At 38.4% G+C, this 17,450-nt stretch overlaps 1 protein-coding gene across 1 annotated transcript in view; it reads right to left on the bottom strand.

The window, feature by feature from the left end:
* LOC144026839 (cytosolic carboxypeptidase 6-like) overlaps positions 1-17,450 on the bottom strand; it is a 313,459-nt gene that overhangs the window by 18,180 nt on the left and 277,829 nt on the right. Inside the window, exons 9-11 of the mRNA XM_077533874.1 lie at positions 15,583-15,672; positions 13,510-13,624; positions 10,582-10,693 (exon numbers count right to left, since the gene is read on the bottom strand). Coding sequence (XP_077390000.1) covers positions 10,582-10,693; positions 13,510-13,624; positions 15,583-15,672 — 317 coding nt within the window. The remainder of the gene's footprint in view (positions 1-10,581; positions 10,694-13,509; positions 13,625-15,582; positions 15,673-17,450) is intronic.

Here is a 17,450-nt window from a genome sequence, read left to right as displayed (position 1 = left end):
CACATGGGTCGCCCCTAACCAACTCCCACATGACCCCGGGAGAGGAGGGAGAACAAAAAGAGGAAATAGTGAGATGGAGGAGGGAAGACAAGCAGGTGATACTAAACCGTTCACAAAATCCACAGTCTTGTGGGCAGGTTTTTCGGTTTGCTTCGTCAAAAATTGACCGTTCAGAAAATCAATTATGTCATATAGTCAGGTTAAAACAGAAATAATCAGTGTGACATTTTGACATTCTGAAGTTAAAAGTAGAAGTTAACTGTACCTTTCATTTATTGATTTGGCAAAGTTATCTTGAACAGATCGTTTTTCCACTGTCACCATAAGGCAAGTTGAATCTTTTAGTGCATAGTGGGCACAAACTGCATCTTTAGTGCATAGTAAAGAATTTACTTTTACAACCACATTATTTATCAACAACATAACGTGAAGCACCAACAACTTAAAGCAACATAAGCTACATCAGCACAACATTCTCTTATTTTTTCTTCCATTCTTGGTAACTTGGTGAAGTCACAAGCCGTTTCTATCCGTAAGGGACGGCCACTTGATTAGGGATAGCTTGTCATCTCTGTGGTTTTGCACAAGAAACATCCCGACAGTTTGTATCTTGTATTTGAAGGGATACTTGACTCATTGAGGAATTCATCCATCCATCCATCCATTTTCTTGACCGCTTATTCTTCACAAGGGTCGCGGAGGGTGCTGGAGCCTATCTCAGCTGGCTTTGGGCAGTAGGTGGTGGACACACTGAACTGGTTGCCAGCCAATCGCAGTCAATGAGGAATTTTCACTAGTAAAAAGTTCATATTTTGTCTAGAATGAAAGTGATAATTTCATTATTTACTACCTTTAAAAAAACCCATTTTTACATCATGCGTGCTCAGGAAACAGACAACGACCAATCAACAACCTGTTTTCTGGGTTTGGTCAGCAAACTGAGCCATGATTGGTCATTATGAGTCAAGTCAAGTTCCAGGAGGTACTTCTGCTTCCGCCCACTTAACGAAAACATCTATGTTAGGTAAACTCAAGACTGTACGTTCAAAGTTCGGAATGTGAGTGTGAATAATTTATGTGTGCCCTGTGATTGGCTGATGACCAGTCAGCCAATCAGGCCAGCATGATGATGATATTTGGTAGTTTTTATATTTCGTTAAAGTCCAATTTGGAGGTAGAGAATTTATGTTAGGTCCATGTGTGCCTGCTGTCACGTTAACACCCTGGACTTCTGTTTTTCCCACTTTTACTTCAAAGTTCAACCCCCCCGTTGACAGCCTTTGGCTTTTTACATCACAGCTTGGCTATATCTAGAGTTGTTTGACCCTAAACCATCACTGTGCTGTAGCGATCAGGAAACAGATTTCCTCAAGCATGAAAACCGAGCGTATATTTAGGTCGTTGTCTATGCTATGGCGTGAAGTGACAAAAGGATGGTTCCAGGCCACTGAAGAGCAAATATATATCTTGCTACCCGCGTAAGCAGAGCATGCAAGGCCCTTTGGAATAGAAAAAAAAAATAAGAAAGAAATGTTGAAAAATTCAAATGCATTCTGACCAGGTTTGTCCCCAGATTGAGTTCTCCTTCACAACATGCCATGAAGGACAGTTATGACGCCTTGGTCACATAAATAACAGCCCACCACAATGTCACGTCCAAGCATACTACAATGCTCGGCTAATGCACTGTCAATCAAACGCAGACAGTTCTGGAGGCCGCCTACGGTGATTGATGCTTCAATTAGCAACCCGCTCTGACCTACAGAATTGTTCATTTGAAATTGTAATTAAGCAATTAGGGGCAATTAAGAAACAGACACTGCTGAATGAAAGTCAAAAGACAATTTGAGCGGGCGAGCGAGAGGACCGGAGAGGGAGCGACCGGTCCAAATGAAGGCTCTCCAAGAGGAGACAAACAAAAAGCACAGCGCTGAAAACTCCAGGGGAAAACAGCTCCACTTGTGGTGAACTTGCGGTGGCCGTAAACAGTTTAGTGTAAATCCAAGAAGGTCAAACGAATGAATTTTGTCTTACAAGTGCTTATCTGCTGCATGTTAATTAGAGCCGGGTGCGGGGGGGGGGGGGGGTTGCGGTGAGAGCCATAAACGCCCAGCTTATCCTTACACGGGGAGGGAAAAAAAGAGCTGATTGAAGCAGGATTACAAGCTTGGGCATAAAGCCCTTTGCATCAGCAGCATACCTTTTGGAGGAGAAGGGAAAGTTCCGCTTGTTGAGAAAGAAAAGAAGCAAAGTTAATCTCACTCACCATGTAAGCTTTTATATTAACATTGAAATATGGACGGCGTTGCCTGTGGGAGGTTTGACAAGTGGGTTTTTGATTTTGAGCGAGCAGCGCCAATCCAGCCATCCACTCCCTTGTCATCATTTGGGTCGCGGGTGGGCTGGACTCCATCCCAGCTGACATTGGGCGAAAGGCAGGGCGCACTTTGGATTGGTCGCCAGGCAATCGCCAGGCTCATGTAGACTTCACAGTCACATTTATGAATAATTTAGTGGGCCTATTTTCATAGACAGGCGCCCGTGCGCTTGGCGTAAAAATGGCCGCATCTTCAATTTTGTTTGGAGGTAAGTCTAGTTTCGTCTATTTGTGAATTTAGTAGGTGTTCCGCCGTATTCTATAGGAGAATAAGACACCCCTAACGCAACTAGCAATTTGATGACCATAAAAATAGACTGGATTTTAGACTCGCTAAATCAAGGTCTAAGTGGTGACACCGGTGGTATACAGTGTTTACTTGCTAATTCGCGGTTCAGCTATTGCAGATTTGTGACCTTTGCAACCTGGTTTCTGGTTAAAGTAAGCCATTTTAAGATTTAAAAAGAAAAAATATCAGCAGCTCGATATTTATTCTTCGTATGCTAAAAGACAAATTTATTATGTGTAACAAGTGTTTAGAAAAGTGGGAGCCGTGTGGGAACGTTCGTAATGGTTTATTGGAGGCGTAAATCCCCCAAAATAAAATTATCATAAAAAGTCAACCTCTACTTCACGGAAATTCATCTTTTGCATCAACATCTTTTATTGCATATTTAAAAAAAAAAAAAAAAAAAAAAGGAGGGCTCTGGTGCTAAGTTAAGAAAAGCCAAGGCAACAAAATAAAAAGAAAGATGACGCAATAAAAACCAAAACCAAAAAAAACAACAAATTAAGCAACTCACAGACAAATACTGTAGTTGTTTTCGTTTTGGTATATAATGACTATTTTTTTTTTCTACTGAAAACAAAATTTGAAAATTGTCACCCTCCTAAAAATTGGCCCAAGTCATTTTTTTTGTTTCTTTTTTTTTTTTCAGAAAACATGAAAAACTGAACCAAATATTGATTATATTAGACATATTCATAATTTCAATTCAGGGGTAGAATTGAATGATCTGTTTAACTAAGGATGGCGCCGATAGGTCAGCATCCTGAGGAGACGTATAAGGCAAACAAAACCCCAACAAAAAACAATATATATTTTTTGTCAAAATGGAACTTGGGCCATTATTTTTAAGACGTTAAAAAAAAAAAAAAAAAAAAAAAAAAAAAAGAGATTCATCAAAATTCCAAAAAAATGCAGTCAAACGGATGTCGATTTTGTAACTGATTTCACAAAGACTCAAATGTTCAACACTGACAATGAATTTTTTGTGGACTGATTTCAAGTTGATGCAACAGAAAATGCCTTTTCATATCAACGAAATGTCATTCTTCTCACATAAAATAAAAACAAAAATATTTAACTATTTAAGAATTGTATATTTAACATTAATTAAACTCGATTATTTTTATACATATTTTTGAAATTTGAGACTTTTCTGCGTTATTTAAACAACTAATTTTTTTCCCCCCAAACACACTGTATATACAGTACTTTGATGGGTATTTGAGAGTTTCCAGGGTGCTTACAACATAAAAAACATTTTCATGCTAATATTCCACGTAGCATTTCACGGGTTTGAGGAGCCAATTGCGAGGAGCGGGCCACATGGTCAGTGACCCTCTAACGATGTCACAGTGACGGAACATGGCAGATGGCCTGACCCGCTTCAGGGGCGAGAGTAAATGATACAAAAGCTTTTACCTCCGTCTGTTTCCATCAATCTTTGCCTCCCTCCTTCCGCGTCAGCGTGGATCGTGCGCTCATATTGATGATGGTATTTATCCGTTTATGAACGCGGAGGTGACATGTAATCAGGCTGAACGGGTGCAGACGTGACCCGTCGCTACAGGGCATCTTAGTGCTTCATGAGCGTCCATTTTTGTGTATGGAAAAAGAGAGGGAAGTTCAAAAAGGAGGTGGTGACAATGTATAGAAATGTGTCAAATGTGGAGTTACTAGAATGTGAATACATCATTTTTAATAGAGCAGAAACCTCCACCAAGGCTCAACAATCCTAATTTGAAACTAAAATGCACAAATCTGTAGTAAGGAGTGTCTGAATGGATAACATTCAATAAAGTCCATCTAGGCAGTGTATTAATGGCTTCGTCACGAAATTTGGACACTGGACCAGAGAGACAAACCGTCACAGGGGTTAGCTTAACACTAGCTAGCTGCTACGACAAACACGACATGGATAGATTTAAAACTTTACCAGAAGCAAAAAAAAAAAAAGCACCATTGGTTCTGCTGTTGGCCAGTGTAAAGGAATCATGGAGGCTAAACTAAGTTATGTTAAACTAAAAAGAAAAAATATATATATCGTGTATATAAAGTGCTATATAGTGCAATCCATTTAACACGAGCTTATGATCAAATTGGATTTTACTTTTTTTTGGGGGGAATATGACTTTTTTTTTTTTTTTTTTTTTTTTTTTTTTTAAGCAAATGTACAATTCGTCATTTTTTTAGTTGAATGGATTTGAGATTCGGTCGTTAAATGGAAGAATACGCAAGCATGCATTTAGTATTCAACTATACACTGAGAATTACTGCTTAAACAGCAAAAAACAAGGGAAAGAAAGAAAGAAAGAAAGAAAGAAAGAAAAGAGAAACATCTGTTTTCTTCCTACAGCATGAGATCTAAAAAAAAAAAAAAAAAAAAAAAAAAAAAAAAAAAAAAAAAAAAATCACATTTAAAACATTTAAAATTTAGATGGCATTTTCGAGTTTGTTATATTATTTTCTATTTTCTAAGAATTAAAATTCTTCCCTGATTGATTGGATGCTGAAAATGGATCCTTAGTGAAAAAAAAATAAAATCTCAGCCTCTACAATTGTCCACACAAATTTAATGAGGGCACATTTTTGGAGATGTTTTGTTTAAGTGGCTTCAGCTGTTAATAATCTGCATACAAACACGCACAAACAGAATATTCTCCTAAAATCATTTGATTGTTTTTTCTTGGATAATTACTTTAGCAGTCCACAAAAAATGTAATACAAATCAGTAGGTACTTTTCAACATACTGGAACCTTCTTCTAAATACACACATAACATATTTGCCGCAAAGCCTTGTTCTTTGTAAAGGTAAAACTATAGGGGAAAAACGAGACATTGGCAGAAGTGGTTCAATCTGTTGAGAGGAGACAATTTGGCTTCCAGCAGAGGTAAAACTAAAGAGGTGTGATGAAGGGATTGAGCAAGGAGGATGGGGAAAAAAAATTGGCTCTCCAAAAAGGCTTAGAACTGTTTGGCTGACACCAGAGGACATTTTAACGCACACAAGAGGGGTGACAAACAAACACAAACATCACACGGGGGTCTTCGGCTTGCCGCATAATGCAAATCGAACTGTTGAACAAAGAAAAGTCGAGAAGGAAGAAGAAGAAAATGCGCAGTAGGAAGGAAGGTCGGCATTTGGAGGGATTTCAAGGTGCAAAATTCATCACGCCGCCTTTGACAGCAGCTAATGTATTTGTTTTGGGGAGAAAATTAATTTTCTAATATTAAAAAGGTCAGAAAGAAGCCAGGGCAACAATGACCTCCGTGTCATCTTTAACAAATTATCCAAAATGGCGCTGTCAAATTGGTGGGGAAGCGTCAGGCAGTGATGAATGTTTTTGGTAATCAGCCAATCAAACAGAATTCTTCTTCTGCAATTGATAAATGAGCTGGAAAAGCAATGCTTTACCAAGGAGATGGGTCCATTTGTTTCTCCGGACGCTTTTCTGCTCCCTCCCCTCTCTCCCTTTTCTTTTTTATCCCTCTCCATTTCTCTCTTTCAAAACAAAACAACACGCTAGCTTGGGAACAGATTATAGCTCCTTGCATCACTGACTCGTTCAGACACTTTTTTGCCGCTGACCAACGCTCAGCTGCAGATGGTAAATGATGGAATTTCATCAAACAGCTTGCCTTCAGATGGCCGCTGATGAGAGGTATGACTGGGATGTTTGCAAGTAATAGAAATAAATACCCGCTTTTTTTTTTCTCAAAGGCTTTTAACAAGATTATACCCTTCAAAGGAGTTTAATTGTGATCATGTGTATCGATTGGCTTTTCAAAGTGCAGGAAATAACGCACAACTCTCATTTAATGTCGATATCGAGGGTCTTCAGTTTTTGATGGTCCCAAAAAACGAGATTTCCAGGTTGTGAACGTCGCACAATGAACTAGTTTGTGTAGTGGCGTAAGGATACGTGCTCACATATAGTACAAGAGTGCGTTTTTAGAGCGTTTGTATTAGTTTTCATTCAAAATGATTAGTTTTTATTAGTTTCATTTAGTGCTGTCCAAGTTAACGCATTAATTAATTAATTCATCACGAAAAAATTATCACATTAATAATGTAGTAATGCTACGTTAAAGGTAGCACAGGTTGTGTTTGACCAATAAACATTACTACATGCATTAAAGTAAAGCATTTAATAAATGTTTGCATATGACATTCCGAATATTTGTTCATGTCAAACTATTCGGGTCATTTTGTTGTCCATTTTAAATTACGCAAGTAATTAACTAATTAGAAAAAGAGGAGGACGTCCTCATAAATGTCAAAAAAATGAAAATATAACAGGTGCTCTTTCAATTTGGCGGGCAAAATACGTTGATAAAAAAAAACAAAAAAAACTTAGAATTCTAAGATGTGATTAAATGTAATCATTTGACAGCTCTAGTTTTACTATTAGTTTTAGTTTTTTTGTTTAAATCAGTATAAATAATTGATTGTGCGAAATTCCATACTGTCATGCAGCAATACAGAAATAAAAAAAATAAAAAATAAACAGTGAAAGCTCATGTATGACAATGACAAAGATAACAAATGACATGTGACATGTTTGATAGAATTATTGTTATACTTTAATAACTGTAAACTGGAGGTTCAGTAGACATTTTTACTTTGTTAGAAACTGGCTTCAAGCATTTTTTAACATTCCCAGGTGAAATAAAGATCAAACAAAGAGAATTACATGTTGTGTATTTAAAAGAACAAAAACAAATCGCTTTGTTTTAATTCCTTATCTCATGTGTGCACGTTGTGAGTGTTGTTTTCTTCAGTAGGCTTCGTTCAAAGTTGCAAAACATGGCAAAGACTAACAAACCATTTTTCTTGTCGCAAAGAAATTTTTAACATGTTCAAAATTTGATTGCTTCAGATAACAGGTGAGCCGCGATTGGTCGTTGACTGAGCTTTGAGCAAGCGTGATGTCATTTTCAGTCCACAGCTTTGGCAAAATGGCCGCCCACTGAGATTGAATAAAAATCAAGTCAAGTCATCTTTATTTATTTTGCGCTTTCAAACCGATGAATTTTGCTGATTCATTTTTATTGCACAAATGCAAGGTTAATCATAATGCCATGTTTAGATTAGGTGGGGCGTATAATTATTGTAAAGAATTTATTTATTTTTTTGCGTTGATTTCCGCTTTAAACCTAATAAATAAAATGGAATTATGGTCAAAAGGTTCAAACTTGGTTTCATCAGACATAACCAAATCTCACAAACACATGGGAGAATGTGTCATGATTTAAAAAAAAAAAAAAAAAAAAATCATATCCCATGTGACTTTCAGAGGATGTCATGGAAACATTTTTTTTTTTTTGGTTCCGTCTCATGGCTGACTCAAGAATTCAGTTTGTCAAACACCACCTGTTGCCTTCTGGCATGAATTGCAGGACCATCCGTTATTTTCTCGCAATAAGTGCTTTATTTATTTATTTATTTATTTATTTGGCTCATCATTTGTGGATGCGTACATGTGGAGAGCGCAGCGATATCCTGTCGCGTTGCACTCCAACATCACCGATCAATCTCTCGACTGGCTGCTGCTTTTGTTTTGGTTGTCTTGTTTGTGTTGTAATTCTTGCTTATAGCATGACAAATTACCTGAAAATTGGACCCCCCCCCCCCCACCCCATTCCGCCCCAAACCTATTCCCATAGCCTTCACTTGACAAATAATCAAACTGATTTAGCGGCGAGTGAAGGGAGGGCCATTGTTATCTCGGGCCAACTGCGCCGCCATAACTGCCGCTGATCTCCTGTTAATGGAGCCCCCGGCCCTGGCGGACCCTGTGCCTGCTGCGTGAAACGAGCATGAGTGCAGGGCAGCGGCACTGAGGCCTCCTGGCAGCGCAGTTGGCATTGACATTGGCATTAGGGAGCCCCACACGAGTAGTGTATCTAATGGGAATAACCGGCTGCTGCAAGACAGACAGACAGACAGACAGACAGACATGAAGAGGCCGCCTTAATTGAACCTCCAAATGAACTCTGTAAGACTGCAGGCAATTTTCAGGGAGTCTTGGAGGAGGCGTAAGAGGTGATTAGCCACAGAAAGGGAGAGAAGATGGCAACAAGGTGTCAACGCTGTCAATTGGGGTCACTTTATGAGGGCAAACTAACAATCCACATAGTGGTAATGAACGTAGAATGGTGACACATTATTTGGACACCCTTTGCTGCACAACATGCAACTGAGCACCTCGAGCTCCACATACAGTATACTGGACTCATGGACTGTGTTATCTTTTTTCATTGACACCACAAAAACAGGGTGCGATTGTCAAGGAAGAAGCGGATGGCCACAAAGCCGAAGAAATGGGCGAGAGAGGCTGTTTGCAATCATGCATGTTGGGGTTATAATAGTCGGTGATTGTTCATTACAGTTAGTTTTTATTTCCTTTTGAGTTGAAATTATGTTTAAGCAGGTTTGTCGATTTTAATTTGATCGAAAATGGTTCGTTTTAGGTTTAGTTTTCATTAGCTTTGTTATTAGCTTGTTTTTAACTTATTCAAGACGTTGTTTGTTTATGCAAGCGCATACGGAAGGCTTTGATGGACCTTCTGACATGAAGAGGTGGCTTAAAGCAATGGTATTTTTTAAAAACACGGCCAACAGGTGGCAGCAGAGTATAAGAGATCAGCCAGGGCCATGTTGCAACAAGCCCTGTTTGTCAGTGTTTTCACCAGGAATGTAAAGAATGATGAAACTTAGCTACATTCTAATGCTAATGGCTGCAAAATCGAAACCGATACAAATACTTATTTTCCTGATGAAAGAAGAGACTAATATTTCTTTTTGTAGGTTCCATGTTTTCATAGCAATTGAACACAATGTTCTGTGGGCCTTGCAAAAATTGGTCAAAAGGGGGTTTCTTCAAGGAAAATGGCTGGGAGTCAATGAGTTAATATATCGAGAAATTGTTTAGTACAAGATTTAAAAAACTGTAGAAAAACACCAAAACAAATAAACACAACAATCTAATAAAAAGAAATTGTTGCAACAAATTACTTAATTACTTAATTTAGTTTAAGTTATTTTATTAGTCCTCATTACTAACTATAACAACCTTGGTGCATGCATGCGGTTGCGTTTCTACGGGCGTGTGTGAATGACAGCAACGAGTGGATCCCGCTGCCATGACAGAGTTTATCGATCAGCGTCAGCGCTGGAGTCGAAAAAGGTTAATCTGCATGATGCCAGCCCCGCACCTCACCCCATCTCGGGCCTGCCCCTCATCCCGCCCCTGACCGTTACCTCTCTTATCAGACTTAGACGAGCGTACAAAAGGGTAGAGTATTCCCAGGACATTCACTGACCTTCAGTAATCCCACCAACCTGCTGCTCTGCTTATAATTATCATCAGAAACAAAGAGGGGGGAAAAACCGGCCCTGCGCAGCTTCCCTTTGACAGTGTCGCTACAAACGGAGAGGGGAGAAAAGTAGCAAGTGGAAGCAAAGAAACTTGCTTGAGTAAAACGTTCAGAATGGTCAGGAGAGCCAAGCTGACATTCTGGAGGTGCTGACGAGCCTATCCTGCTCCCCACAGCACACAAGCGCAAACAAGATTGGGCGAAACATGCTGAACCAAGCAGGGAGACGGCACTGGACTTGGATCATCAGGCTAAGCTACGTGCACTGCCGAATGTACACAAAGATGCGCACGGCCCAAGGTCAACTTTAAGCACTTTTTGGCTCAAGCTTTCAGAAATTGCCGACAGCACGGTATTTATAGTTATTCACACTGCCATGTGAACATCAGTAAATTGTTTAGAGGTAAAAATTGGGGCCAAACTTGTAGAAGGGCTCCCGGGGGAACTTTTTTTTTTTCCCCCAAGGACCCCATGAGGGGGTATGTTGGTGTGTGTGTGTGTGTGTGTGTGTGTGTGTGTGTGTGTGTGCGCACGCACCGGGTCTTGGCTCATCTGCACTATGAGTTGTTTGACAGCATGAAGTGTGGGGTGCGCCCATGGAGAGGGGTCCTGCCAGTGGCGATTGAGGTCAAAGCCCATCAGTGAACACCTGAGGGGTGGGGAGAAAAAAAAATAAAAAAATAAAAAAAAATAAAAAAAAATAGACACATACAGGTTCACTTTTCACAGCTCGGTTATCACATTTAATTTTAAATGTAATCATCTGTGTTGCAGCCATTAATGTATTTTTGTTCATCTATATATGCTAGTGATGAATAGTGACAAGCAGAATGAAATATATTCCCACTTTATAGCAGAAGCTGCATAATTAAGCTGTGTCTCAACCTGTTGTCATTCAAACAACAGAATAAGTCATGTCAAGTCACACTAAGTGAATAAGATGATCTCATCATTATTTCAGACATTTCTGTTACGTGGTGAGATTTTAGTCACCACTCACAAGGATATTTGTCTTTCGGTTTCAAATTTGAGGATGAAACCAAACTGCACGATAAACTTTACGGGTTAACCCAATTTAGGGTGACCAGGTGTCCTGGGATTAGCCGGCTGGGACAGTCCCAAGTTTGAGCCTTGTGTCCCTTGTTTTGCCAGCCCCATTGTTTTGTTCCAACTTTTATGTCGGTCCCATCCCAGCATCAGTTTTTTTTTTCTTTGCTTTTTGTTTTAGTCCAGTCAGCAAGCCAGTTGTTTGCTCCATGTGTATGCCAATTACATTGTTGTCATAGTGATTCATATAACAGACCAATTAAAAAATGAATTTAACTGTTAAATTCCTCTCTATTGTTTTCACGTTCACATTCTCAATGAATCGCTTGCTTCCTACATTTTCATTATACCGAAATTAGAACTACTTCCTGCTTCCGTGTCTCTGAATCATGGTATTGGCTAGCGATTAAATTTCTTATAAATAGTTCTTGCTGAGAATTTATTGTATATTTGATTTCCAGTGAAATTATTGTGTCTTGTATGTAATTATGAAATTCTGGTCATCCTATCATAATTTAATCTCTAAACCTCAATTTTTCAGTGCTTTGAATTTGCTCTAACTACAAGCAAAATTCACAACAGGTGTTTGATGAATCAACATTATGCATGACACATTTCCAAGGACGCCCATTTTTAAGCCTCTTTGACATTATTAGTCTCTCCTGCCTAAATGTGAACAACACGATGTAAGGTACTGTTATAAACACCAATCGCAATGGAACCAGAAAATGTTATTGTATGGGTCCAGTTATGGATCAAGCACCTGTTGTGTTGTAAGTTAACATTGTGTAAAAAGTAGGGGTGTCAAAATTTGTGCGTTAATTTAAAGTTTTTAACACTACTAATTTTAACCTGTACTGGGGGAATTCCAGTCGCAACGCAGCAGACACGTCCACGTCAAAATTTAGCAGTAATAAATGTAGTCATTATGCATATATTTGTGGAGACTGGGGTCAAGTTGTCTTGTACAACTTTAAAAAATGCGCAGAATTTCACAAGTTACTTCACGTTAAAGATTAGATAGCTCTTAATATGAAAGAAAAATGCACTGAGCTGTCGCTAATGTTTTACAAATGCAATTATGCCATCTAGTGGCAGAAAAACAACTTCAACTCAAATCACTCATTTTTTACAGTACAGTACATCTTTTTCAATTTCAACTCAATTTTATGAATTATTTATTGAATTATTTTGAAATTACTGTATCAATGACTAAAAGATGCATATTTATTAGTTTAACATTTTTTTTCCCCACTTTTATGTTAACAAGTGCATGAAAACTTAAAAAAAAATATTGCACATTTAGAACAAATATAAATATTTGCGATTAATCGTGACGTAACTATTGAAGTCATGCAATTAATTATTCAAAACATTGAATAGTTGGACATGTGCATTCAAAAACCATTTAAAGAAGGTAAAATTAAGTTAACTTGTAAAGGTTATAGTGCATTTTAGGTTCACAATTTGTCTTGAAATTTCACCCAAAGTTTAATGTCTGTAATTTTTTTCTTTGAGTAGTGTATGTGCCTTTGGCTCAATAAAGGTTTGAAACACTGTCCTAAGCGTTCCAATGATGAGGCATATTTATAGGTGCTCTCTGAGCTGCCCTTGTTTGTTGTCATCTTGTATCTCCTCTGTATCTCTGACATTTACGGAAGCTGTTAGCCGCACGGGAGTTACTGATACCGCGCAGCCAAAATGAGCCGAGCAGCCGGCCGTGAACAAAATACTCATTCCAGGTTAACTGCCATTGATTCTTTTGCTCTGCATGCATCCATCGCCGTCCACTCTGCGCTCCGATCTGCCGGGGTGGCGTCGGACGTGTGCGCGTGAGGGTCGGCGATGTGTGATTGGTGAGGTGCGGCCCGTCACTTGTTACCTTCTGTCAATATGCTTATCACCGCTCTCTTTTGGACGCGAGGGGGGGGGGCACTCCGGCCCTCACCAATCTCGACCAATGACAAATTACCACTGCAGCCTGCAAATGTTTTTGGAAGCAGCGGGAGCGTCCGGCCACTAGATGTCACTCACAAACGTGCGCAGAGAACATTCTACGCCTATCTCGGCTTGCATTAGTATTCCTGCGGCTGAGCACATTAAGTAAAAGGCAATTATGAAGAAGGGAAAGAGGAGCGAGTCGACTGGAGAAAGGATGCCTACAGAGCTGCAGCAATGGTGTTAAAAAGACAGAGGGGAGGAGACCGCGGACGGGCAAAGAGAATAGCCCCACGGCCACATACGATTTGAACAAATGCACTGCTGTGAATTCTATGAATTCATTAGGCTCCCTGAAGGTGGAGTTAAGAGGATATTAGCTCAAGTGGCGGCAAATAAAACCGTGCAATATGTGAGCTGTATTTAATTTACAGTCACATTGAAACTGGGAATGATTGTGTTTTTGATTTTGTGTAGTACCTGTAGTTGCCCAGATACACGCCATCGGGATTCAGCATGGGGACGATTTTGAAGATCACATAATCTCGGAGGAGCTGAGCTACAGGATGCTGGCTCACCAGGAAGTCAATCAAACCTATCAGACACACAAAAAGTGAAATAGACTTCAATTGAAAGCCAAAGACAAGCCCGGCGAGCAGTTAATGGAGTTTTGAAGAAACAAAAGGAAGAGTGAAAGACACTGTCAGAATTAGGCAACAACGGGAGTCGAAATCGATACAAACGGCAACGGAAACGCAACTGTGTGGAAGGCTACCAAGTCAAGAGTGAAACCTGATCAGAGCCGGCCGGCAGCAAAAAGTCATAAAAAAAAAAATAAAATAAAAATAAATTCCAGCAGAAATTGTCTTTCAAGGAGAGAATTTCCCAAAGGTGCAAAATGTTTCAAGCTCTTTTATTAGTTGCGAGCACAGCTAGCTCAAGAGCCAAAACAATACATCACTTGGCCATGAGGTGCTCACATCATATGCACCAATAATATACACAGACACAGATTCTTACACCTCTTTTCCACCTCTGAAGGAGTGTTCGAGTAAAACACAATCATGAGAATGAAGTCGTTTAATTGGATGGAAAAAGACTGATGGAGTCCTAATAGGATATGTAAAAAAAAAGAAAAAAAAAAAGAAAAAGCAATATAGAAAAAATATTTAGAAAATATATTAAAAAAATACAAAAATAAAAAAAGCAAAAATGTCCTTTGTTTTAGTCTTTGGTAAATAATTTAATGCGTAAGCCTTTGGACATGATTTTAAATAGATTTATTTTGATATTAACCGGAATAAGGACATTTGAACGTGTCATCTAGCAGCAGCCAATAGAAAAGCAGCTTCTGATGACGTTGCTCACATGGTGTTTTTTTTTTTTTTTTTTTTTATATTGTGCACAAGTAATACATATTAAAAACAAAACAAAACAAAAAAAACTAAAACTAATACTGAAACTAACTAAAACTAAACTAAAACTAAGCATTTATTAAATATCTAAAACTAATAAAAACTAACAGAACCACCATAAAAACTAATTAAAACTAACTCAATTTAAAAAAAAAAAAAAAACGCAAAATGAAATAAAAACGAACTAAAATGAACAATTCCAAAACTATGATATCCATGGTAGTGTGTGGAGGTCCACTGTATTAGGAAATATGAAGTTATACAGAGAAAATGTAAAATCCTATTCAATACTGCATGAAAACTAACGCGGTTAAGCCCGTTTCACACTGCACTTAGCACCGTCAAACCCATTCATTGCGTATGAGGTGATGGGCAGGGACTACGGAATGGAGCGTCGCTGGGCGGCACAGAGCGGCAAGAGGACTTCTGCCGCCATGGTAAGGTGCATCAAATTGGAAAATGTTCCATTGAGTAGCGGCAGTGTCATATGGCATCGGACAAGCTCGGATTTAGTGTTATTTTGTGTGAGTTGTCAGTAACTGCAAGATTAAATCATCCAAGTTCCCGCTAAGCCATTATTTTTCTCTGTTTCTCGTGACTTTATCCATCTTGAAATGAGCAAAGTCACGGCATTCTTTTTCAACAATGACAGATGCATCTTGTCAAGGTGTTGCGTAACCAGAGGCAAAATCTGCGTTTTTATTTCCTGGTAGGCTGGCACGTCAGCCCTTCCAATTACGGGCATGCTAGGAATGGGTCATCTTTCACACTGAGCGAGTGCAGTGTGAAAAGGGCTAACGTCTCCACACTTTAATTCATCTGAGACACACCCCTAGGGGCTGCTGTTTTGGTTAGCAACAGAGTTTAAATGGGATCAAGTCTTCAATGATCGCAAGTATGGGCCAATATGTTGATATATGAACAACTTTTTCCTTTTTAGTGTGGCTTTAATATTTCTTTGTAGTCATACGATGCCAGTATTACGATGCCAAAGAAACAATATTTACAATATAATTTATTGCTGTGCATTTCTTTCTCGCACATTTGGCTGATGAAATTCTTGGCTTTGCTAAACCCAGAGAGACCAAGTGAGTGCTACAGCATTTCAATCACTCTCCGAACGAGAGCAGGAGCTTACCTTGACAGACAAACGAGGCAGGAGACTCTCCAGGGTGAACGCGAGCCGTGAGGAACACCAGTTTCTTCACTCGTTCTCCATTCAGATGCTCTACGGCGCAGAAAGACAGAAAAGCACATCAACGTTGCTATTATTACTCGATAATAAAATTTGACAGACACACGTAGCCTAGCAGTGCGCAACACTATGGGTCAAGCTTAACCTGGCTCGTCTTTTCTGAGCCAGATACACTTGATTCAAATGTCAAACTGAACGGAGGCAATTCAACAAGTGGGTTGTGGGGGGTTACGCTCCAATAAGTGAAATCCACAATATGGAAATACTTGCTTGGCATGTTTTTATAGCATTTATGGCACTTTAACAATATATTGAGACAGGAAAAAGAGCAATAGATATCACAAAAAAAATATTGTACCAACAGTGTAACAGCGTACTGATCCCTGTGCTTACAGTAAAAAAAAAAATCGTTTTCCAAGCTAGCAAATTTAACATATCTCACAATAGGCTATAGATCAGTAATGTCCAAAAGATGTACATTATAATATTAACCTAAAGCCATTGCTTTCTGGAGACAGTAAAAACACGTTAGAAGAGGACTGAGACACTGAATAACCTTTTTCTAATCTTTTTAGGAAAAACTTTGTGTTTTCTCTTCTTCTTTCAAATTTACACCGCTCGACGCAATATTGTGCCACCTCCAAGTGGTTGAAATTGGAATTACACCCCAAAATAAACAACAAAAAATATGCAAAATAGCTGGATCGCCAAACGGAACTCCATCTTATGTACATGATGATACAGGTTTAAAAGAATGCCCGAAAATACAAATATTTTTGCGTCCAAGTATTTTAAATGAGTTCCGTGTACAATGTTGATAAATGACGTTCATTGATTACAGGGCGGTAAACTGCAGTCTAATCTGCTGCTTGATGGCTGGCTTAACATGTTTGTTTGTTGCGTTAATATATTTATATATATTATATATAGTTATTTTTAAGATTACTAACTTTGAATAAGTTAAGCAAAGAAAAATGAAAAGAAAAATGTCTTGATTTTGAATCTCCAAGTATTTCAAAGCACTAAAGGGTTAAGGCTACTGAGAATAGTGGGCGAAAAGTTGCTGATTTAAATGATTTTAAACAAAAGCAAAAATTATTATTATTATTATTTTTTTTTTTTTAAATCCACCTTTGACTACTATGAAGAAAATGCTGAAAAAGTTGTTAAGGCCTTGCATGGACTATAACCTTTCACTGTGCAAAGTTTTGATTAGAATGGGAATATATCTATTTCGTTAAGTAAATGTAAATGTACTCTTTCACAATCTATATTCTTAACATGTTTAACAAGAGGAAACATGCACGTGTGGAACAGCATCTGGCATACTTTTTTTTTTTTTTTTTTTTTAAACTTGATAAACGACATTAATGGCAACTTAATGGTAGTTGCAGAATAAATTCTGGGTGATTAATGAACTGGTTAAATACGTTGTTCAGCTTTTAAATAATTAGGCAGGGGAACTGTGTGATTTCGCTTATGCAGTACATCAAATAAATATGAGAATGATCATGAGAGAAAAAAGTTTAGATTAAATATAGTAAAAGAAAAATACAGTATATTATTCTGATACAATAATTACTGGGTTAAACATTTACAATAACCAAGTATTTTAATTAGTTAAAAGTGCGCAGAGTGCGTATCTTTTCCTCAGAAAAAAACCCCTGTAAAAATAAATACAATTAAAAACATGAACCAAAGTCGAAAGCACTGAGGTGTTGCTATTTTCTTGCCAGTGTTTCGCCTCTAATCTGTTGCTAATTGATGCCAGTGGATGTGTGCCTCATTGCTATACACAAACTTAATATCAT

The sequence above is a fragment of the Festucalex cinctus genome, chromosome 10 (genome assembly GCF_051991245.1).
Source record: "Festucalex cinctus isolate MCC-2025b chromosome 10, RoL_Fcin_1.0, whole genome shotgun sequence".
Taxonomy (NCBI): domain Eukaryota; kingdom Metazoa; phylum Chordata; class Actinopteri; order Syngnathiformes; family Syngnathidae; genus Festucalex; species Festucalex cinctus.
The sequence above is the reverse complement of the archived record's forward strand: the minus strand, read 5'-3'. Positions and strand labels throughout refer to the sequence as shown.